General features: G+C 40.1%; 1 protein-coding gene and 1 long non-coding RNA gene across 4 annotated transcripts in view; one reads left to right on the plus strand and one right to left on the minus strand.

The window, feature by feature from the left end:
• Positions 1–23,719, plus strand: part of LOC140704478 (uncharacterized) — a 140,936-nt gene that overhangs the window by 39,562 nt on the left and 77,655 nt on the right. The gene's annotated exons all lie outside the window — the stretch shown is intronic.
• SPOCK1 (SPARC (osteonectin), cwcv and kazal like domains proteoglycan 1) overlaps positions 10,734–23,719 on the minus strand; it is a 646,684-nt gene continuing 633,698 nt past the window's right edge. The window contains exons 10-12 of one of the 2 annotated variants that reach the window (XM_072990125.2): positions 22,682–22,819; positions 19,962–20,042; positions 10,734–19,751 (exon numbers count right to left, since the gene is read on the minus strand). In XM_072990125.2, the coding sequence (XP_072846226.2) occupies positions 19,966–20,042; positions 22,682–22,819 (215 nt within the window). In that variant the 3' untranslated portion in view covers positions 10,734–19,751; positions 19,962–19,965. The remainder of the gene's footprint in view (positions 19,752–19,961; positions 20,043–22,681; positions 22,820–23,719) is intronic. The other variant, XM_020782675.3, reaches the window with a different exon arrangement.

Raw genomic sequence — 23,719 nt, forward strand, 5'->3', positions numbered from 1 at the left:
GTGCATCATGGCCTCTCCCAATTTGAAGAGACACTTTTTCAGAACATTGAGGCAAACAGGCAGTCTCTGTGGGTGGCATCTTCAGAGGATTGGAGCAGGAACTCAGTCCTCTGAAGATGCCGGCTGCAGAGACTGGCGAAACGTCAGGAAGAGCAACCTTCAGAACAACGAGGTGTGTTCCAATTGGTTTGTTCAGCATTAGCTGACATCCGTTCCATAAGGCTCATGATTGGAGGAAGCTACATCTGATTGGAGACAGCACAGCCTCGTGATTGAAGGAAGCCTGTTTACAGAGGCAAGGTACTGGCCGTTTTGTTCTCTCTGTGTTCTCAGCTTACTTCTGTATGAAAGATGCCCCTCAATTTTAAGTGTAATGATTTTAGGAGAAAGTAGGGTCTTATACATGGAAAAATATGGTAAATAAAAAGGTGTCATGCTATTTTGATCTGACACAGACGCAGAAGAATAATAAATTCTGTTCCTGTATTTGGGTTTCCTTTATAGTTTGACAAACGCAGGATGCTGTGGCTTTAGTCAACAAGTACTAGATGGATTACCATATGGCTGGAAGAAGAAAAGGAAGAGAGGGCTGGGCCTTTTCCACTGTTGTGAGAGCAATATCTTGCTAGCCCTTCTTGGAATACGTTCTATATATAAATACTGCCAATTTATATATAGATGCCACAAGAAGAGGGTGGAGGCAACACAGTTCCTCCTTTGGGCTTGCTAGGAGCAGCTGCCCCTTAGCCCCAGACTTGGCAGAAAAATGTGCTTTTGGCAGCCAGTCTCTCTGCACCTGGAAGGAATATGCATCTAGACAATAAAACTTATCAAGGCAAGTACCGTATTTTTCGCACCATAAGACGCACTTTCCCCCCACAAAACAGGGGGGTGGAAAGTCTGTGCGTCTTATGGAGCGAAGAAAACAGATTATATTTTCCTGTTTTCTTCTCCTAAAAAATTGGTGCGTCTTATGGAAAGGTGCGTCTTATGGAGTGAAAAATACAGTAGCTGGCTTTTTAAACAGTTAAACTTGTTTGGCTTGTTCTCAGCCTCAAGAAATGGCATATTAGAGGGACTGTAGGTTCCAAAATAATTATAGCATAATCATTTCCAATTGTGTTGCATACACTGAGTATACATGAGCAGGACTGTAGGAGTCGCATTCTTCTCCCCTCTAGCCTTGTCCTTTATTGCCTACATTGACTGGCAGTATCAGTCAGCAGTGTTTCTACCCTGGAGATGCCAAGAATTGACTCCATGATTTTTTGCATGCATCGAATGCACTCTGCTGCTTAACTATAGCTCTTCCCTATAAAGAAAAGACCTGCAGGAACCTCTGGAACCTCTCAGTTGGCTGGGGTACTGTTAGGTATGCCACAGAGGTTGCTGTTGGACTGCAGAGTATATATATGTCCCAGTTATAGGACATACATATACTCTGCAGTATATATATCCATGTACCTGGATGTGGATAGAGGACCAAAAAAAATCAGTGCTATCTTCCCCTTCTTTGCACTTCTCTATTTGGAAATCAAAATAATGGCCCACAGACTAGAAATGTTCAGTACATACTGTATTCCAATCCCCAAGGAAGGAGATGCCAAGGAATGCAGTAACTATAGGACTATTACTCTAATTTGCCATGCAAGCAAAGTGATGCTCAAGGTGTTGCAACAAAGACTTTTATCTTACATGGAACAAAATACCCCTGATGTTCAAGCTGGATTCTGAAAAGGAAGAGGCACCTGGATTCATATTGCAAATATCCACTGGCTACTGGAACACATCAGAGTTTCCAAAGGAGATCAGTCTCTGCCTTATAGACAAAGCCTTTGAGTATATGGATCATGGGAAATTGATCAGGACTTAGTTGTCCTGATGCATAACTTCTACTGTGGAACAGAAGCCACTGTTTGGACAGAATATGCAAAGGAAGTGTATAGGCAAAGCTGTTAGATGGCTCATGAAAAACTATGGGTTGTTCTGTAAGAAATGGGTGTGCCTCAGCACTTGATTGTCCTGATGTGTGACCTATGTAATGGACAAGAATCTACCATGAGTACAAAATGTGGAGATACAACTTTGCTTCCTATAGGCAAAGGCGCCAGACAAAGGTGAATTTTACCTCCTTATCTGTTCAGTCTAAATACAACACATAGAATACAGAAAACCAGACTAGATTCACATGGAAGAGTGAAAACTGGTGAAAAAAAACATCAATAATTTAAGATATGCAGACAACACCATCTGACTGCAGCTGAAGATGAAAAAAGACCAAAATTATGATTATGGAAGAACTACATAACTTTAATGTTGACAATGAGGAAACTGAAATTAAGTACAGTATTTGGTATATCTTGGTTCAATCATCAATCCAAATGGCAGTGATAGTCAAGATATCAGAGGAAGACTGAAACCTAGAAGAGTAGCAATGAAGGAATTAAAGGTCAACAAATGTAAGGATGTGTCAGTTGAGATAAAATGTGTCAGTTGAGATCATCCCAACTCCTATATTTCTGATCACCATGTATGGGTGTGAAAGCTGGGCACTTAAGAAAACTGACAGGAAAAACAATTGATTTATATAAAATGTGGTGCTGGAAGAGAGCTTTATGGATACCTTGGCCAGCCAGAAAGGGTGATTTCTAGATAAAATCCAGCCTGAACTATATCTGAAAAGAAAAATGTTGAAACGGAAGCTGTCCTGATTTGGGCACGTCATGAGAAGACAAGATTCTCTTGGAAAAGACTATAATGCTGGGAAAGGTTGAAGGCAGCAGGAAAAGTGGAAGACCAAATGTGAGATGGACTTGACTGTAAAGGAAGCCACTGGCTTTGGTCTGCAGGAGCTGAGCAGAGCTGTTGGACACTTTGGAGATTGCCCATTCATAATGTCACCATATGTTAGAGGTGACTTGATGGCGTGTAACAACAACAATAACAACGTCACACAGAGCCTCCTGGTTCATGGCACTTAAAAGACCTGTGCACCTCTTCCCTAGCCAGCTTTCTCCCCTAGCTTGGTACAAATGGCATGACTAAACGGCTGTAGTTGTGTAATGATGTGGGTGGCATGATGAATGTTTGTTGAGGGTGTACTCACAGGTTTTCATAAATTCTGGAGAGATCCAATCAGCCAAATTGCACATCTTGCTGGGTGGGCAGGCACAGATGAGCCACTCCAGCTCTGCTATCTCTTCACAGGGAGAGAGCAAATTAGGCATGCAGTTTCATGAATAATTTACTATTTTGTCCCTAAACAGTCTGGACTGTAGCCTCATTAACTTGTACCATCCATGTATCAGTTTCCCTCAAGCCAATATTGTTAAGAAGTGTGGCCTGCTAAAAATCTATTCCTGCTTTACTGACATCAATAGACCGACTGCTGGCTCATTAGCAGTCTTTGTTCTTTCTTTTCCTTCCTTCCTTCCTTCCTTCCTTCCTTCCTTCCTTCCTTCCTTCCTTCCTTCCTTCCTTCCTTCCTTCCTTCTTGTCTGTTTGCTATTCTTTTCTTTTTTCTTGTCTGTCAGTCTTTACTTTGAGAGCCTGTTGGGTCCCATATATTTAGGTTCAAATGTGTTTTCTAGAGCCTTCAACTCAGACTTCCAGCATGTGCAGAAGACAACCATCAGCTCACCAAAAGAACCAAACTGAGGTTTGGTTTTGTTTACTAGGATTTTTGAGGGGTCCAGTCATAAAATGGGATGGGCTATTTTGTACAACAAATAGCAGAGAAACTGATGAGTTAATAACTTAATGCAAGTATGAGAAATTAATCAGGATATGCTTGCTGACTTGTTTACTTATCACAATATTTTTATCCTGCCCTTCAATTAAGAAGCACCAAAGGCATCTAAGAAATGAGAAATATACAAAGAATCAGTGAACAATCATTAGATCAAGCCTACAAAAATTAAATAGTAAGAAACAACAACCAGAAAAAGTAGCAAATTTAACATAAAACTGTCGTAAGCGTCCTTCAGTCTTGAGAGACTATGGTAATATGCTTTGAATAGAGGTTGAACAACATCTAGTGTGGCTGAGAAGGCCAATTTGAGAGTGACAATCCCTTCCACATTGAAGACAAATACAATCTGTCCCCTGTCCAGCTCCCTGATTTTGCTGGTTTCGGGACTGCTTCTTTGCCTCTGCCTGCTGAACAAGTGTCTCTTCAAAATGAGAGAGGCTGTGATGCACCACCTGCCCCCAGGCTGAACGCTCAGATGTCAATGTTTGAAATCTGTTGAGGTCCATTCCTAAGGCCTTCAGATCCTGCTTGCAGATATCCTTGTATTGCAGCTGTGGTCCCCCTCTGGGGCGCTTTCTTCATACAAGAGGTCTTTTGGAATCTGACTGTCAGCCATTCTCACTACATGCCCAGGCCAATGTAGACGTCGCTATTTCAATAATGTATACATGCTAAAAATTCCAACTCATTCTAGGACTATTCTACTTGGAACTTTGTCCTGCCAGGTGATACCAAAAATGCGTCAGAGACAACTCATACAGAATGTGTTCAGCTTCCTCTCCTGCCGTGCACAAAGGGTCCAGGACTCACTGAAGTACAGGAGTGTACTTGAGGACACAGGCTCTATAGACCTGGATATTGGTATGTGCCATCAGCTTCTTATTAAGCCATACACTCTTTGTGAGTCTAGAGAACATAGTAGCTGCTTTGCCAATGTGTTTATCCAGCTCGACATCAGAGACTGTTGAGCCAAGGTACATAAAATCATGAAATATCTCCAATTCTTGTGTGGAGATGGTAATAGAGGGAGGTGAGTTCACGCCCTGGCCCATGATTTGTGTTTTCTTCAGGCTGATTGTTGGTCCAAAAACTTGGTAGGCCTTACTAAAATGATTCATGTGTTGTTGGAGGTCTTCAACAGAATGGGCAACAACAGCTGCATCATCAAGTGAAGGGGAACTCCCGCATGCATTTCAGCTGGACTTTGGTCTTCGCTCTCAATCGAGAGAGATTAAAGAGCTTTCCATCTGATCTAGTCCAGAGATAGACACCTTCTGTTGCAGGCCCAAAAGCGTGCTTCAGCATGACAGCAAAAGAAAATCCCAAAAAGGGTCCGTTCGAGGACACTGCCCTATTTCACTTTGCTTTGGATGTCAAAGGGATCTGATGTTGAGCCATCAAAAACTACAGTGCCCTTCATCTCCTCATGAAAGGACCTGATGATGTTAAGGAGTTGAGGTGGACATCCAATCTTGGGAAGTATTTTAGAAAGGCTGTCTGTGCTAACCAAATCAAAGGCCTTTGTAAGATCTATGAAGGCACAAGGAGAGGCTGTTGTTGTTCCCTACATTTCTCCTGCAGCTGTCAGAGGGAAAATACCATGTCAGTGGTGGCTCTATTAGCTCAAAATCCACACTGTGATTCTGGATAGATTCTGTAAGCACTTGGAGCCTCTTCAGCACAACACAGGCAAGCAGCTTCCCTACAATGCTGAGAAGAGAGATGCCATGGCAGTTATTGCAGTCACCCTGTCACCTTTGTTCTTGTACAATGTGAGGATGTTTTCATCCTTTATGTCCTGTGATACCCCACCTTCCGCCCAGCAAAGAGAAAAGATTTAATGCCTCTTTGGTTACTACATTCTCTCTAGTCTAGAATATAGCTCAGAGTAGTGCTGCACCCAGCATTCCATCTGCTGTGTTTGGTCCTGGATGATCACACCTGTAGCAGACTGCAAATGAGCAAATTTCTTCTGTATTGGACCTAAAGTCTGCTTGATACCATCATACAGTCCCTTGATCTTACCTGTGTCCACTGCTGTCTGATTCTGAGAGCAGAGCTGAAGCCAATAATCATTAGAACATCTCCTGGCAGTCTGTTGAACTTTGCTATGAGCAACTCAAAGAACCTGCAAGTTGTACTCATTAGGATAGGCTTTGTATGCTGCTAGAGCTCTCCTGTTTTCCTCGATAGCTGGCATCATGTCCTCCAAATGGGCTTCAATCCAGTCTGCCATCTTTTTGGTCTTCTTGCCAAATGTGGGCGAGACGGTATTATAAGCAGTGTCCTGGAATTGTTCCCATCATTCAGGTGCATTTGCATCAGCCGGGCCTGGAAGAGTTTCATCAATCGCTTGAACAAATTCCTTCACTTTTCTTTGATTGTGAGTCTTGCTGATGTCAATACGTGGTCTTCCTTCCTTTTTTGTGTGATGTAATCTCTTTGTTTGCAGATTTATTCTACTACGTACCAGGGAGTGATCAGTATCATAATCAGCACTCTGATAACTGCATGTGATGACAATACTAGGAAGGTTAGAGCGTCTTAGTGAGCATCAAATTGAGCTGATGCCAGTGCCTCTATCTTGGAATTCTCCAGGAAACTCTGCATTGAAGCTTTGTATTAAAGAATGTGTTGCTAAATCAAAGACCATAGTAACAGCAAAACCTCAGCAAGCGTTGGCCATTTTTGTTCATCTTTCCAATGCCAAAACGGCCTACACAAGTGGGCCAAGAATTGTGATCAGCACCAACTCTAGCGTTAAAGTCTCTGAGAATAAACAGCGGCGTTCTCTCTGTGATTTTTTTAAAATAGTAGCTGCCAGATTGTCATAGAATTTGTCTTTAACTTCTGCTGTAGATGACAATGTTGGTGCATATGCACTAATAAGGGTGATCGGTTCCACTGATGAACTGAGCTGCACAGACAGGATTCTTTCACAAGTGGAACAATGGATCTCAGCCAAGTATTTCTGACCACAAAGCCAACACCATGTTCCCTGGTCTCATTCAATGGTTTTTCCTGCTAGAAGAATGAGAATTTTTGTTTTCTTTGACAGATACGGAATCTGGTACTCTCGTAATTGGAATTAACCGACTTCATTCTGCCTGGAAGTTGGTACTACAAAAACTCCATCTGATTGCTTCCAGTATGCATTGGAGATCAAAAGGAACCACACTTCTCATATCGGATTATAGCATGCATTTTTAAAAAACAAAATGTTTCATTTGAAGTTAATAAGCTGCCTAAACCAAAGTTCTTTGGGTTAGGAACCAAACAGAGTAATGTTCTCAACGCCATCACAAAGTCAGGAATGGGGAGGTGCCTCAATTATCTGCAAGGATAACCATTCTCAACTTGTCACACTGGACGATGCCATAACCTCCATGCATCACCAACAGATAAAGAGCAATCTCACAGCAGTACCATGTTTAATTTGGGAAAGAGGCAGACAGGCACTCGATGTTATTTAATGCCTCTTTGGTTACTACATTCTCTCTAGAATATAGCTCAGAGTAGTGCTGCACCCAGCATTCCATCTGCTGTGTTCGGTCCTGGATGATCACACCTGTAGCAGACTGCAAAGGAGCAAATTTCTTCTGTATTGGACCTAAAGTCTGCTTGATACCATCATACAGTCCCTTGATCTTACCTGTGTCCACTGCTGTCTGTATCTGAGAGCAGAGCTGAAGCCAATAATCATTAGAACATCTCCAGGCAGTCTGTTGGACAGGATTCTTTCACTCTCCACAGTAGGTGGAACAATGGGTCTCAGTAGAGTATTTCTGACCGCAAAGCCAACACCATAATCCCTAGTCACATTCAATGGTTTTCCCTCCCAGAAGAATCAGATTTTTTTTTCTTTGATAGATCTCATGTCTGCCAATCTCGTCTCTTTCAGGGCAACAGTGTCCAAGTGTGTTAAATAGTAACATATAGTTAATGCAGAGAAGTAAGGCCCATTTGAACATGTTGGCATTTATTTCTGAGGAAATGTGTTTCAGTGTATTGTATGTTGCTGTAGTTTCAAATTCCAGTAGCTTTGCTTATGAGTAACATCTTTACTATCTATAAGACAGCTAAAAGTGAGACAGACACAGAAGTGCCTGGGGCCAATCAGGAACCACCTTTCTCCAAATCAGTAGTTTATTTCAGGATTATGAGTCAATACAAGGGGGGAGGACATATTCTTTCCAACATTCTTTTTTTTTTTAAATCTGCATAGTGGTGCTTTGTTGTGCATAGGAGCACTCACACCCAGAACGGATGATTAGATGGCTGATTTCAGCTTCACTAGTTTCTGCTTTTGCTGTGATTCCCTCCCCTTAACAACTTCTCTCTTCTTGTGGGGGGCAGGAATCAAAGCAGTTACCCGAGACCAACTAAGGTGAGCTCTGTGTGTAAGCAGGCTGCCGCTTTGTATTATTTGCAGGATCAGGAAATGAAAATGCAGATCTGATATATGAAATCCATAATGTAAATTCAAATATTGATATCATTTGCCTACATTGCATTGCTTTTAATGTGAGTTGAATATGCATTTAAAGATTTGCCTGCACTGTGATGCAGCTGGCCACCTTTTAATAGCCTGGCTAGAGTGGCATTTGACTAGGTAGGTCAGGGAGTTTGAACACCTGGGTGTGGACCTGGGAATCTGCAGTTAGATGTTGCTCTGAGCCTCACAGAAGCAAAGTTAGCCTGTAGTAGTCTTGAGCATGCTGCATGGACCCAGAGCACCACCAGAGAGAGGGACTGGTCCAACACTTTCGGAGTGTTTTATACTGTATCTAGATAACTCTGGGAGTGTTGCTTTATGCCAAAATCAATTTGATGGCACATCATTGCTGCCACCACCATCATCCTCATTAGAGTTGGATGGGTAAATATAAATTCAGTATTATATGAGGTTACCTGCTGCTGCTTTGAGATGTTGAAATGGCTTTAGTATCTTCTGGTACTTCCGAAGAGCATGAAAATGTTCCTGTCAGAAGACATTTGTGTAGGCAAAGGTTGAGCTGCTCTACCTGCAAGTCCTCGTTGATAGTTATTATTAATACGATGTTGACCTGAGCAAGTCCTAAACCATTTCCAGCATGGGCTGCATGTGCCAGATCAGCCCAGTACCAGGCACAGCAATGACTCTTGAAACAGCAGAGCAATCTGGTGGCATTTCCCCTGTGTGCTTGTCAGCTACAGCCTCCCTGTTTCAAACCAAAACACAGATGAAAACATGGAGCACTTGAGGTGTGTTTGTCAATAAACTTGCCCCGGCCCCTTTTGCCTTTTTTAATGGCAAAGGAGAAATTAAGAATCCTTTTCTTTGCATCTCTGTGCTCATAGCAGAAAGTGGCTGAGATGGATAAGGAGGAAGTACCAATCATGGCCTGAGTTGGAAGGGGTGGGGGCAGAGGGCTATTTATAACCAGCAATATTTTTCTCTCTCTTATAAGCCAACAAGGAATCGATATGCCAGGCACTGTCAGAGAAAGACAGCCTGCCAAAATACATGATGCTGCAAAGAAATGTGGCTCTGTAGTGAATCGCTCACAAGAGAAAGAAAATGGAAAAAAGAGATCCTGTGCTCCTCATTGCCAAAATTGTTGAACTTTCTTTCTGTATGCGTTTGTGTTGTTTAATGACATTATGTGTGGTCTATTGTGTGGACTATATTGTTTTTTTACATTTGAGAATTTACTTTGGATGTGATCATTTCTCTCTCTATTTTCAGAATTAATAGGCAGTATATGAGTTGTCTTGATGACCCACCATTATTTGGAAACAGGTGAAGTTTTAAATAATTTTACATTTACCTGCATTTTGAAACCTTTTCACCTTGTATATTTCATGATCAATACTATGGCCAATTATGCTGGACTCCTTACATTTCTTTGGAAATCATCATTAAGGGTTTTTTCCAGTTTAATTAGGAAGTAAGATTGTAAAGACAACTGGGAGATTATTGGCATAGGGATCTATGAGCTCTTGTTCCTCTTTATACAAGCTCAAAGTAGTGTGAATTCACTAATTGGCTGGCATCATGCATGCATGCATGCATGCATGCATGCATGCGTGCGTACATACATACATACATACATACATACATACATACATACATACATACATACATACATACATACATACATACATACATATGGTTAATCATCAGTGTGTGCCTTTCATATAGTCACCTCCAAATCTATCATATCCTCAGAGCTGCAAGTTTGCAGGTTATTCTTTCTCTTCTGGTGGTGTTGGTTTGCTGAGATTATAGCAACAATATTTCCTTTTCTTTCTTCTGTGCTGCATAATTAAATTTTAGGCAATGATATGTAAACTGATTGGTGCAGATAATGACATAGGACATGGCCAACTAGGAAATTTTCTTGTGCAAGGCACAGTGAAAATGAAGTCTTCCCTGGGGAATTCATGAAGTTTGTCCTATGCTGCTTGTAGGAGTCACTACTTCTACTGAAAATAAAGGCTGTGTATTATGAAGTGGCATCAGCTACCCAGGCTAAGAACACAGTTTCCACAATCCCTCTAGGGGCATATGTCCTTGAAAGCAGAAGTTACACGTAATGGATTTGGCTATCTGCTCCAGCGTGAGTGCAACTGCAATTAGATAATTACTGGTCATACATTTGAAGAAAGGGGAAAAGAAGCCATAGTTGATTGGTGATTGGGCCAGAGTTACAAACACAGAGCTCTTGAGTGCTATGTGCATGCTTAGTTCAATGAATCTAAAGGTACTGTACATCAGATACATCTCACATCTCCACCAATTATGGCAGTGGTAGTCATATGATGGTTATTAAAGCACAAAAGACAGATTGGAAGTAAGTTCAGATCCACCTTCCAGGTCAATACAGTGCCCATTTTCATCACAGACTTTGTTGTACGTTGTTCATTATAGGAAAAATGCAGAAGGCTATTTTCTTGAAGTTAGTAACTGTAATAAAACAAATGTCAGAAAGCAAAGGAGTCGCAGACAAATTAAAATTTATTGAGACAGACAAAAATGCAACTATTCAGGACTACAATTCAGCATTTGCAATTAACCAAGGAAATCAGCAAATGTTCACATTCCATTAAAGTCTTAATGGGAAAAAGGCATTCATAATGTACTATGCTACTCTAATTAACCATGATATTGTACATTCCATCTACGGTAGGAACATAAACTAAAACACTTAATATCTGAATCTCTCCTTACAAGTTACACATTAAACAGTAACAGATGTTGGCAGCATTGAGAAAAGTATAAAAAGACCAAGTTCCATCTACTGTAGAAAGGGCTGTTTGATGTGTAGTGTACAAAGCTTTAAAGGACAGAATAGCAGAAAAACGAATAGCAGTGGAAGGTAACAAATATATATATATATATATATATATATAGGGGAAAGTTAAAAACTGAGACTTCTGTTGGGCTGATACACGTTATGATCCTAGATACAATGGCTAAAATCCATACAAAGTTAAATAAACCATACTGATTCCAGTGAAGTCTGCCACTACTTAACATCCATGTGGCTTATGAGTGCTTAACCTTAGCTGGATTTTTCTTGTGTCATTTGTAGCTTAGACAAGAATGAGATTTCTAAGTATTCCTGTCTAAAGGGGCTAATAGGTAAAAGAAACACACTCTGATGGATTGTGTTGCTTCAAATGGAGCTGTTGAAATATTGGCTGAGATCCTGTTCCTCAATGTAGTAAGTTGCACTAAAATAGGCCCACTGAATCAATGGGGATTTGGTAATCAACTCCCCATGAGTTCCATTGGTTCAGATGGGCATACTCTAGTTGCGGCTTGCTACACTAAGCAACAGGATTACAACCATTAATTTTCAAACATATAACTTGCATGGTTATTAGCAAGTCCCATATAGCTAGGTAACAACTCTGCACAAAGGTGCAATTTAACCTATGCATGGTTATTAGCAAGTCCCATTAATTTATCTGGAATATATTCAGATATGCACAGGATTGCACCTCAAGTTATATCTGACAGTACCATATCTCTGGGTTGGATTGTGATCACAGTTTTGAGTTCAGTGTTGTCCACCCATTAGCAGGAGGACTTTCTGCATAAAATTCTCATGCTGTTACACAGGTTTCATAAACTTTAGGGAAGATTTTGGGGAGGCTGGGGGAAAACAAGAAGGAGGAGAAATATGAAGATTGCTATCCTCTCCTTTCTACTTTTTTAAATGTTCCCTTGGATTAGAAGCCTGGAATGGACAGAAAGGGGCCTGAAAGTGTCATGTAAAAAGAACATGCAAAAAATTAACAAAGCTTTGGAATTATTATTCTTGTAACAATGATGCAAACCTCAAAATATACTTATCAGAAAGTGGCCCCATTAAAATTGTGGAAATATTTGGTCTGAGGAGTGAAAGAATGGTCTGACTCTTTTTAAAATAGGTAGAGTTTTTCACTTTCCTTTTTCTGTAACTCATACAAGGTCACCGGTTTGAAGGGAAATGAAGGGTTTTAGCTCCCAAAGGGAACAACTGTAGTCAACCTAGACACAAGTGGAAAGATATTGCATGGGGGAAATGGAATACTTAATTCTGCTATTGAGTATAATAGCCAATAACTCCATTGTGTACTGGATGAAAGGCTTCATTTCGTTAATGTTTTTAATGAACTGGAGTATCTTCTTTATTGAAACATGTACTGCAACAAGAGGGCAGAAGCAATAAAAAGAACACCTGGAGCATGAATTCAGTAGTGTTTTCAGCAAGCATTTAGGGGTTAATTGTGAACAAGTAGAGGGCTGACTATTTGACAGTGACTGAGACAATTTGTGTTGATATTCCAGTATACAGAAGCATAAAATAATTTGATTGCATTCACTGCATTTTCAATATTGGAATGCATTTTGTTCAAATTAGAGTTTATTTCAATCATTTTTTTTCTGTTCTCCAGTTGAAGTTATTGGATGTTGCCTGTAGTGGCTTGGAGATGAAATCAGTTGTGCAAATAAATGATTATCCACATGTCTAGACCACCATTCAACAAGTCCTTAAAAATTCTTAAGCACATGTTGGAATTACTGGCCAAAATCCGCACATAAGGTTTGCATAACCTACTGTGGCTAATTGACAAAATGTCTCTTGGTTGTGAGCCTGATGACAAATATGATTGTGCAACTTAGATTTATCCCCAACATTTCATAAACTAGTTGGAATTAGTGACTACAAATTATACAAATACTAATACGATTTCCATCACTGTATCCTTAGTTGCAGATTGGATGGTGTGTTGAGCTATTAACAAATTCATTTCATCACATGCCAATTCCCCAAGGGAAAAAAGAAGCCGAGTTTGTAGTGTAAAATGGACAAAGGTATCCACCCTAACTTAAGTAATAAAGATGCTGTTCCAGCTTAATGTTACTACAGTATATGTAAAAATATGCAATTGCTTACTTTGTTTTGCATTGAGGAGACTTCTTGAATCGACATTGACACTTCCTTTGTTAAATTGGGATGAGAGCTTTGCACAAGCCTTATACATCAAGGTAATACAACAGTATATAGCATGAATTGTCTGTGGCTCTATTCTAAACTTAAATGCACATGTAGAATTCCAACATTAGATGTTTGTGCAAAAGCATCTGGGTGCTCTGATATATAATGTAGCAGATTATGTTACTTTCTTTTTTTGTTACAACAAATTTCACTGGAAGAAAGATGGGGCTAAAATCGTCAATGTCACACTCAACAGTGTGAAAGATCTGGAAAGAAAGCTTTGCAGCACTGGAGTGCCCACTCCCTGGAGTAGAGGGAATATAAATCATTAAATGTGTTATGTTATCCAAACACCAGCTGCAAGTGCTCTTACCTGAAACTAGAATTCAAGTTCTGAAATAATATGAACTTGTGAGTCATGTTTATACTTTGGGCTCTTTTTCTCCCCAGACTGATCTACAGTTCCGCAAATCATCCCACTGAAGCATGAGAAGGGGCGGAAGGTTTAAATGGTTTGGAGTTCCTGGGTTGAAAATAAGCAAAACCTCTTGTCCAATACCTAATGATTATTTAGAATCTTTTTTTAGTCTTCTCCTTTGTACTGAACTCTGAATTATACTCACTCAGGGCCAAACTATATGTAACAGATAAACCATCATTAGAATGATTTTTTTTTAAAATGTGGGTGATTATCACAGCAGGATCTTTTCTGACTTTCCGAGTCCTGAAAATTAGCATGCTTTGCCTTCTGCTTGGTTTCCAAATGCTTGAAAAAGCTTCTTCTTTTCTGCTCAGACATGACCATCTAAATTATATGTCTGTAATGATTTCAGCTCTCATGATAGCTCATTAGTAATCTATAGTTTGGTGTTCAGTGAATAACACAGTATATAGTACTGTACTTGGAAGGGATCCTCTATCCTTATGCTCAAGTAAGTTTCACAAATGTCAGTGGCATGAAAGTTGGGGAAGGAAAGCATAGCCCTTTGGAAAATGCACACACAAGTCATTCAGTTTTTCCGTCATATTTTGTCACTGAACTTGTCATTCTTGTGAGGCTTCAAGAGTTTTATCAGGGCTGAAAGTGAGGAGAAAGGGGGAAAAAATCCTGTCAACTGGATGGAATTCAGACAAACACAGATAGAGATTCTTCCATGCAGCAGTGTTCTGTAGGCATGCTGCTGTTCAAGGGGATCCTCCTAGTCAGATGGATCTTCAGCATCATTGACACTGACCACACTGGAAGACAGGAAAGAAGATGGGTCTGGGAAAACTTCTCCAGCAGGGGAGCCTCACAGAGAGTGGCAGATCTCTTCATTACACCCAGTCACACAATGGTCAGAACGTGCACAACGAGGCATTTGCCATCTCTTTGCACAAGCATAAGCAAAGCCCTTTTAGTGCAGATACAAGTCAGAGACTGTGCAGTGCACTAGGCCTGCAGGGCATGACACTCTGCCCCTTGGGCCTATAGGTTAAGATGTGGACTGCACAAAAGGAGCTGGATGTGAGGTTGACTCCCCAGGTGGCACTGCTTTGTTATGTGTAACAAAGAGTGGAATCCAAGTTTCTCTTGTTGGGCTATTGCACAATATAATGTACAATATAAAATATGTTAATCATTTGAAGGAAAACATAAATTGAAATGAAAATATTCTCAGTCCTTCTAGTGTAGCATTAGAAAATCATGGTGAAGGTAAGTAGAGAATCCATTTGTGTGGTATTTAAATCTCTTGTGACTGACATGATAAACACATGTAGCAAAAGAATGGAGCCTGTACTTTAAAAACAAAGTTCACACCCTGACTTGGTCTTTATCACATCCAGATGAATGTTGATAGCAACCTCTTTGAACCTACTGCTGGTTTATCCCACTGTACCAAATACTATTGTACAAAAGAACCCCATTTCCTATGTAGCAAGGCAAAACATCATTGTTGTATTTTTTTTTCTTGGTAGAAGTTAAATTCATTTGAAGCTATAAACAGAATAGTTTTCAGAGAAGCAGGAAAAAGAGGTCCATTAACTGTTGGGCAAGGTAAGATAATAGTTATATTTCTTATATTCCCCACATGAATTTAATGAGAAATGAATGGCAGTATTTGTTCTGTGGTGTGATAGCAAACTTCCCATGGCTCAGTTGCAGAGACAGGAACAAAACCCCAAAAGACTTGTTCGGATAAATGTCACATAGAAAGTTGCTTCACCATCTTTTCCTAGTTTCTGTGGCTTTCAAATCAAGTACTTCTTAATGCGGAGCAAATAGTTCAACGTGATCATAAGAAGAAAATGTCACTACATCTTTCCAGTGCTCCTAAAGGTACTACAACATCACAGGGCTACTTTGACATTAGTGTAACAGGTTGATGAGGTGTAAAGGCCTGATCTTTGGTGTAAAGGCCTGATCTTTCCTTTAAAGGTGCTACTAAGATCTGACACAGTTGTCAGAACGCCTTCAATTTTTGCTACGGCAATGTTTTAATGTTTATTATTTATTTCAGATAATAATCGCCCTCCCTACACTCTATGCGTCTGAAAACTTGCTTTTACCAGTGTCAGCAATGTTAATGTTAAGATTTACAATAAAGCAACTAATTCAAAAATTAGCCACATGGGGTCCTTTTAAGGATAAAGGCAGAGTAAAAAAAATATTTTAAATAAATAAATAAATAAATAAATAAATAAATTTTAAAAACCCCTATTATGTATTGGTGAATTTGAATCAGAGCATGGAAAAGTTAATTTTGGCTCCAAATTCCAGAATCCCTGTCTTGAATTTTGCACTAAGGCAGAGATCTGGTGCTGCAGAAACAATAGAAAATGTGCTTCTGACTTCATTTGGGGTTGTAATCTTATGATCAATCAGGCTTGTTACATCCTGAAGAAATCAATGGGACAGGCTAGTCACTGCTACGTTAAGTGTCACTGACTTCACTTCAGTATAATTTGGTTGCCAGCTCCACGGGAATAATGCTGTTCAACTGGGCCTTCTGGATGTGCTTGAAATATTCACATACACACATATGTACACAATCCAGAGAGCATCAGCTGATACAATGATAAAATATACGTGTTTGTGTGTCTGAGAGAGAAAGAGATTGTGAACAAAGGGTAACAAAAAGCATCCCATAAATACATAACAGACAACAGCATCCCTATTTGCATCCAGAGTGAACTTGACTTTTCCAGGTTTTATGATATTATGGTATCAGTTCATATGGCAATACTGACCTCACTGTTGCAGTTTCATATTTACCATCATGTGATTTCTGCTCAGTAGCTGTCCAGTGAAATACCAAATGCAGTGAATGGTGCAAACCACCCAAACTTTTTCACTAAAAATACTTTGTGATCTAAAATCACTTTTGTTTGGAAGCCTTAATTTCATTGATCGAATTGTCCCCACCAACATTAAATACCTTACTTTGAAATATGAGCCTTTGAGATAGGTCAGTAACAATGTGATGGCCTGATTCTCTGAAATGCCTCATACTATGTCATGCTGGAGGACTGGGGTGACCTCTATGCTTGTGTTAAGATATCATCCAGCACCCCCCTTGCTATGCCAGCAGCTGTTCCCTTAGTGTGCTGCAGATGTATGGCTTTACTGGGAGATGGGTAGAGTTGGCGAAAAGGCAGAGTACACTCAACCCCCTCTTGCATGGCTGCCCATATCCCTTTTGGCATGGAGGCCCAGTGCAAACCTCCATTTCCATTTCTTGCCCCAAGAGTTGGAATAGAGAGGAAGTGACAATTAGGGCAAAATGCTTTGTTGGATCCCTTGTTAAATGAAATGAATAAAATATTAAGGCTAGTATCCTCTGTTCAAAACATGGAGTAGAAGAGACCTCATACAAGTGACCCCTAACTGCTCTGGTAAGCTACCCATTCTGTGCCCATTCTTGCACTGGACATACAACTACTCACACAGTGTCAAGCCTGCCACAAAGATGGGTGGGGCGGGGCTATGCAATTTCCCTTCCTCTCTGCCTTTAGGCAACAGGATGCCGCCCTACGTGTACCATCACAAATCACAGTTTGCATCTCTCTGAGTAAAACAAATGAAAAGGGCAAAGCTGTACCACAGATTTACTTCAGTTTTTAGATAAAGAATATGTAAGTTTGTGGACTGTGGCCCGGATTGGTCCTTGACAAGTCAAAGGACAGTTTTGCCCATTTGATAATTGGAACCCATTGTTTCTGAGAGATAGGCGAAGGTTGTAGCTAGGAGGCACCTTCTCAGCAAGAGCTTATTACAACTTCACAAGGCCAATTAAATCTTCCTGGGACTATCTAAAGAAACAGAAATAGGCAAAATGCAATATGTATTAAGATCATGGCATTACTGTTTAACGGGTTCATTAATGCAACCAGACCGTCTGTGACACATTTGTTAAAAAAGCAACCCCAGCCTTTATCACACCAGAAGCAAAAGGCATAAACAAGCTAAGTATTACACACAGCAACAACAATCTGGGGGTGGACACCACTGTGCAGTTGCCTGAAAACTGTACAGAAATTCACACTAAAAAAGTAGCACTTTCTCACAGAAATATAAGCTTTCTTTAAAGTGTACAGGCCATGTTCATTTCTGGTATAACATCACTAAATTTGCCCTGATAGGGAAAAACAGGTATGGCCTTAGTGTCTCCAGAATTTAAGACCTCTTTGCAGTTATGCCCTTGAATTTAATGAGGAAAAATGGGCTTGTTATGAATATATTTTCTCTCCGAATTCTTCATACATGTTCATCATGTTTTGTCCTTATGTGGGGGGAAAAAAGCTCTGCAGTGACACATTCTTTTTTCCACCCTGCTAGAAATGAAGAACAATGAAATGCTGCTATGGAGATACAACCATCTGTGAGAAGCTTATGGAATAGTTTTAATCATGTGCTTCTGGTTCATAAGTGTAACTATCAGCATGTTATATTAACCAGAAGTGATATGAACTATGGGCACAACTGCCTAAGGATGTTTTTCTTTTAAAATAGAGCAAATAAATATTAACAATTTAAAATAAAGGAAAGACAGCTTATTACTTTTGATGGTTAGTGCCTCTGACAGCTTCAGTGCTTCCAAATGGGAAATCATTTAGAGTAAATGAAGAAAAAGCATTTTCAGCAAATCTAGTGGTATGCTATTCAGGAAGCAGAAGCATCTTGCATAGCATTAGTGCAAACATGATCAAAGCAAAATCTCAGACTTGCAAGCCGCCACAGTAATTGCAGAGTAAAAAAGAAATGGAGAAACACAATTATGAAGTTTTCCTCCTTCTCATGTCTTGAAAAGCCACTCTTCTTAAAGTTTAGGTGGGTTTGCATGCATGTACAGAGTATTATCAACATTTTTTAAAATCAAGATTGTATTGACTGACTTAAACCAAATTGATACTGGTCTGTGGCAGAAGAGGTCGGCTGTGCTCTTGTCCTACACTCTGTCTTGTGCAGTGAGGAGAACTTTGACAGAGTTCTGCTTAAATTATGTCTCTGCCAACTATTCTCAAAAGAGAGTGAGGAGGAGCTAAGCAGGAAAACGCCGACTTAAAGCCAAAGCAGAAGAAGCTAAGGTGATTTGATCTTTTACAACAAGTTCCAGATGGCCAGACAAAACCACCACCTGCTTTTAACAATTCCAGGAGGAAAACAAAGTAGTAACTATTAACAAATGGCACAATTAAAAAAAATAATCAGTTAGCTGAAAAGTTCGGCACTGATAAGAGAAGAAGAGGCTGGAAATGTTGCCCAGATTCACTGACCCCCCTGCTGTGTTTTGTATTCCATTTAAAATTACAGACTTTACGAACAGATTAAACTACAGAAGTCTGACTTAATAAAATATGCCACCCTGCCAGTAAAGAAGGAAGTTTTTTTTGCAGCTACTGAAAACAGTAGCTAGCTGAGAGTGAAAGCTGTCTTCTAAATTAAACACAGTGTACAAAATTAAATCAACCAGAGAGACAATTGTTCCCATTCAGCAATTTGCTGGGCATGGGAGCTCCAATTTATGTATGTATAATGTGTGTGTTTATGTGCATGTGTGTGTGTGCACACACAAGCCATCTCACCCGTACAGTGAGTTTCTACATATGCAAGGCTTTCCCAGTTCATCTGCATGAACTCCATGCTCATCTCCATTGTGCTTATGGAGTTATGCCCAGCAGCAAAGTGAAAAGGAAGCCCAATGAGGAGCAGGGAATCACTGTGTCTATGGGAATGGCCCCCGTAGGGTTTTAGGCAGAACTTCATGTGTTATGCTGGATGCTTCAGTTACCATGGCGGAGATAGGAAATGACCTGTGATACTGTGCAAAACATGAGTCCTTAGAGCTATGGGAACTACCATATATAGCCAATTTCATCATCCTTATCGTCATCTTCATCTTCATCGTCATCATTAGCTGCTCTTACATGGATCTTCTGTTTTCCTTCCTTTTCCTTTTTCGCTGCTTCATGTTCCTCTTCCAGATCATCCAATAAAATGACTGATCCACCACTACCGAAATCCCCCGATGTTTCTTGTTCTTCCTCTACACCATGGCAGAATTCAAAGATATTAGAGTTTCAGCAACATACACCACTTAAATCATTTTCTTTTCTTGCTCAAAGTCTGAATTTAAATATAAATATTTACAAAGGAGACTATCACAACATGTACTCAAAATAACATACAGCCTTCTGCTGCACCCACAAAACCATGCATTTTCAGGAGGAAGCCAGAGCCGAAGACAGAACCTTACATCTCTAAACTGCTGGTTCAAATCCATGCCAGGTCAAGGGGGATTGAAAGACACCACCATCTGAGGAGTGTCCGAAGAGATCTGAAATGAGTTGGTGGTCTCAGTAAATTCTGAACCTTATAAAAAAAATCTCACCATAAATAACACTAATACATGTATATTTTGATTTGGTCTTTGGCACAAAAGAGTGTATAAATTAGCCAGACATATTCCTAGGACCTGTTATGGTCCTAGTAAACAAGAGGGTGCCTTAGAAAAGGACTATTTTCCTACTGCACAAGAAGCACAGGCTGAATTGTTCATTGTTTCGTTTGTTTCCTTTAGTTGTGGGGGGGGAGCAGGGGAGACAATTATGGTTCTGTAAAAAATGTCCATGCTATGTAGTCAAAAGTGAAATGGTTGGCAAATGCTTATAAGCAATTGGTGTACCTTGCTTGTACAGACCCTTTCTGTTTTGATACAGTTGTACCCATCTGCAGATCTACTTGATTAGTAGTTTTGAAAATATAGCACAAATTTGATTACGGAAAAGTAGAATTGTGGGGAGATAATTAAGGTTCCATTGGCAACATGTGTGGGCAATGTGCATCTTATGGACCACTTGTGGCAAGCCTGAATTCTTCCCCAGCACAGCCACCTTCAAACTGAACGCAGAGGTTCAAATGTCTCCTTGTGCTCTCTAAGGGGTGTGGGGACAACTTTGCTATTTTTTGAGGGGACCTAAGAATGTGAATCTTGTGCACTTTTACTGTTGGTGAAAAATTCCTTCTTTTCTTCTTAGAGCAAGATTTCTGTGGTTGAGAATTTCCCTCCCCAAAAAAGTCTTGTGGGAAACTCCATGAGATTACTTGGAAGTTTTGTGATTGCTGTTTTCTGAGAAAAAACACCAATATCATTACAATTTTTACACAGATTTTTCTTGCACATGACTCATCCAAAAAAAGAAAAGAGAAAACACTACACTGTGCAGGATTCTTACAATCCCTACAATAAAAACTAAACAGTGCTTTAAAAATCACTAGTTAAAAACAAGAGTTTGAACAGTTTAAAAATACCCGATAAATATATGCTGCATTGCCTACTAAAAACTCCAACCCTGCCATGGCATTCAAAGGTCAAACACTGGTTTTGAAAGGTAGTATCTGCCAGGTGAAGGACTGTAAGGAGTGAGGGCAACCTAGCCTTGTGTGGGAGGGAATTCGATAGATTGGGAGCCACCACTGAAAATATCCTCTCTTGAGTCTTCGCAAAATGTGTCTTCGATAGTGGTGGGACTGAGAAAAGGCCCTCCAATGAAGAGCTCAACAACTGGGATGGGGGTGAGGAAAGAAAGTTTCAGCAGGGGGGTCTCAGCATAGTGAGACTCAGAATAACTGAGAATATGATTTTTTTTTTAGTATATTTCAAGTTCCAGCACCCTCATAAGTCTTTATTTTAAAAATTCATTACCAAAGAGTGCAAAGGGGAAATTTCGGTTTTAAAAACTCAATTTTATAAAGAAAATGAGGGGGCAATATGTGTTTTGGGATTGGGTGTGGCCTACAGACCTTTGGAAGTTGCCCACCCCATGACCTTGTTTTTGTTTAATAGTTTAGTTGTGTCTGACTCTTCGTGACCCCATGGACCAGAGCATGCCAGGCCCTCCTGTCTTCCACTGCCTCCCGGAGTTGGGTCAAATTCATGTTGGTAGCTTCAGTGACACTGTCCAACCATCTCATCCTCTGTCATCCCCTTCTCCTCTTGCCCTCACACTTTCCGAACATCAGGGTCTTTTCCAGGGAGTCTTCTCTTCTCATGAGATGGCCAAAGTATTGGAGCCTCAGCGTCAGGATCTGTCCTTAAGTGGCTCTAAAAATCAGCACATCCACTGTTACTACAACACGAACTCTGGAGGTACTTGGTCACCCTCCCAGGCAGTGATGAAAGCCTACAGGCCCAGACTCCACTTCCTAAAAAACTGGAAGTGTTCTATGGGAATGTGGTTCAGCAATTATCTGTAATATAAAGTTGACTCACAGCAAACCCACAGTGATTTCTTACTTTGTAGACAAATCAAATATGGAAAGAGTTTCCAAAAGAAACTTTCAGTGTCACACTACCTTTCATTTCCTTAGTCTTCCTGTAGGGAGAGAAAAACCACCACCAAAATTGCCTTCAGCGCTTAAATTCAGGAGAAGAGAGGCTGCATTCTTAGGCACTACTTTGAATAAGATGCTGGTTATCAAAACCTCCTTAGTACTAGGCTTACAAAAGTTTGAATTATTTATTTTTCCTGTAACAGGACATTTTGCTATCAAGTAATGTCTGCCACTAAAAAAAAACCTAAAAAAGTGGACATTACCATAATGTGAAGTAACTGTTTAGGTACTGGTTTTTCTATAAAATCGGAATGCAAAGCATCAAGTTATAATAATTTTCCCAACAGCATATTTTACCCAAGAACAAATGACTGCAGTTTCTAAGTCCAAACTGTTACAACAGCAGAGAACACAGATCTAATGTTGTCATGTTGTTCTCATGCATGTGATGTGCTCATGCTCATATTGTCCTGCACACTCAAGAAAAAAAGGGTTCCTTTATGAGCTGATTTGTCTTATAAAGGCACATGTCGTATTTATCCTGTGATTTCTGTACTCATCCTCATGTCTTGCCACAACAGTCAAGAGCTCACACTAGGTTGAGTTCTATTCTGTCTATGAGAGAAGCATGCCATCACTTACCACAGTTAACAGTCCCTTGCTTCCTTGAGCCAGCTAGCTCGTTTCCATACTTATCAACACACCAGCACTGGCCGGTACTGCCATGACACTGAGTTGCTTTGTAATAGCCTTCTTCATTGCATCGTGGAATGAAAGCACCTGGTGATCACAAATGGGGTTCCTGTCAGTAACTGAAAAGCATGTGGTGGTAGAATGAAGTAGGAAGCAAACCTGGAATGACTCTTGGACTGACTATTGAGCAACTGCACTGATGCCACTTTGACAGCAAGATTGAAACGATCACCTGTTTCCTTAATCAGCAGCTTTTGGGTAGGTGGGACATTTCAACACTAACAACAGGTCCTAAGGAGAACTGATAAAGAAGAGGAACCTTCCCCTGCTAGCATGCCCACACACTGATACTAGCCTAGACAGACTTTATGTTCTGAAATAGTAGCATTTTACCACCTTAAATAATGAGCTTGATTAATATTAGTTGCAATGCGGTGGTAGTCTCTTTGTCCCTGTGTGGTAGAATAGTCTCTTACTTTAATAATCCAAATGTGAGATCTGTAAAGTACTAGTAAACATCATATATATCTTAAAGTGCTTGTTTTTATCTAACACAAAAATGCAGATGACAAAGCAATCTGGTCCTTTCTGTGTGCAAAAGCCCTAGTATAAAGGTTTTGAACACACATGTGGACATGCCATGCTTTAACAACAACGAAAAAATAATTAATTCCATTTTTCATTTTTAATTTACAGATTTCAGTATTTACAAAATGAGGATAAATTATCCACAGCCACAGAAGGTATTTCCCAACTTCCTGTAAGGCAATTCCTCATATTAAAAATGTCTTGTGTAATACGGTGACTTTTCACCCAAGCAGACCTTTCTCTCTCAAGAAAACTAGTTTATTTCTGTCATTAGCTTCAGAGGATACAGTTATAAATGCACCTTAATGCATATATACAAGCCGCTTCTCCCTGGAGCCCAGCTAGATAAATGCCCCCCAGTAGCTGTATAGAAATTTCCATTGTCTGCTGTTTCCTTCA

The sequence above is a fragment of the Pogona vitticeps genome, chromosome 2 (assembly GCF_051106095.1).
Source record: "Pogona vitticeps strain Pit_001003342236 chromosome 2, PviZW2.1, whole genome shotgun sequence".
Classification (NCBI taxonomy): domain Eukaryota; kingdom Metazoa; phylum Chordata; class Lepidosauria; order Squamata; family Agamidae; genus Pogona; species Pogona vitticeps.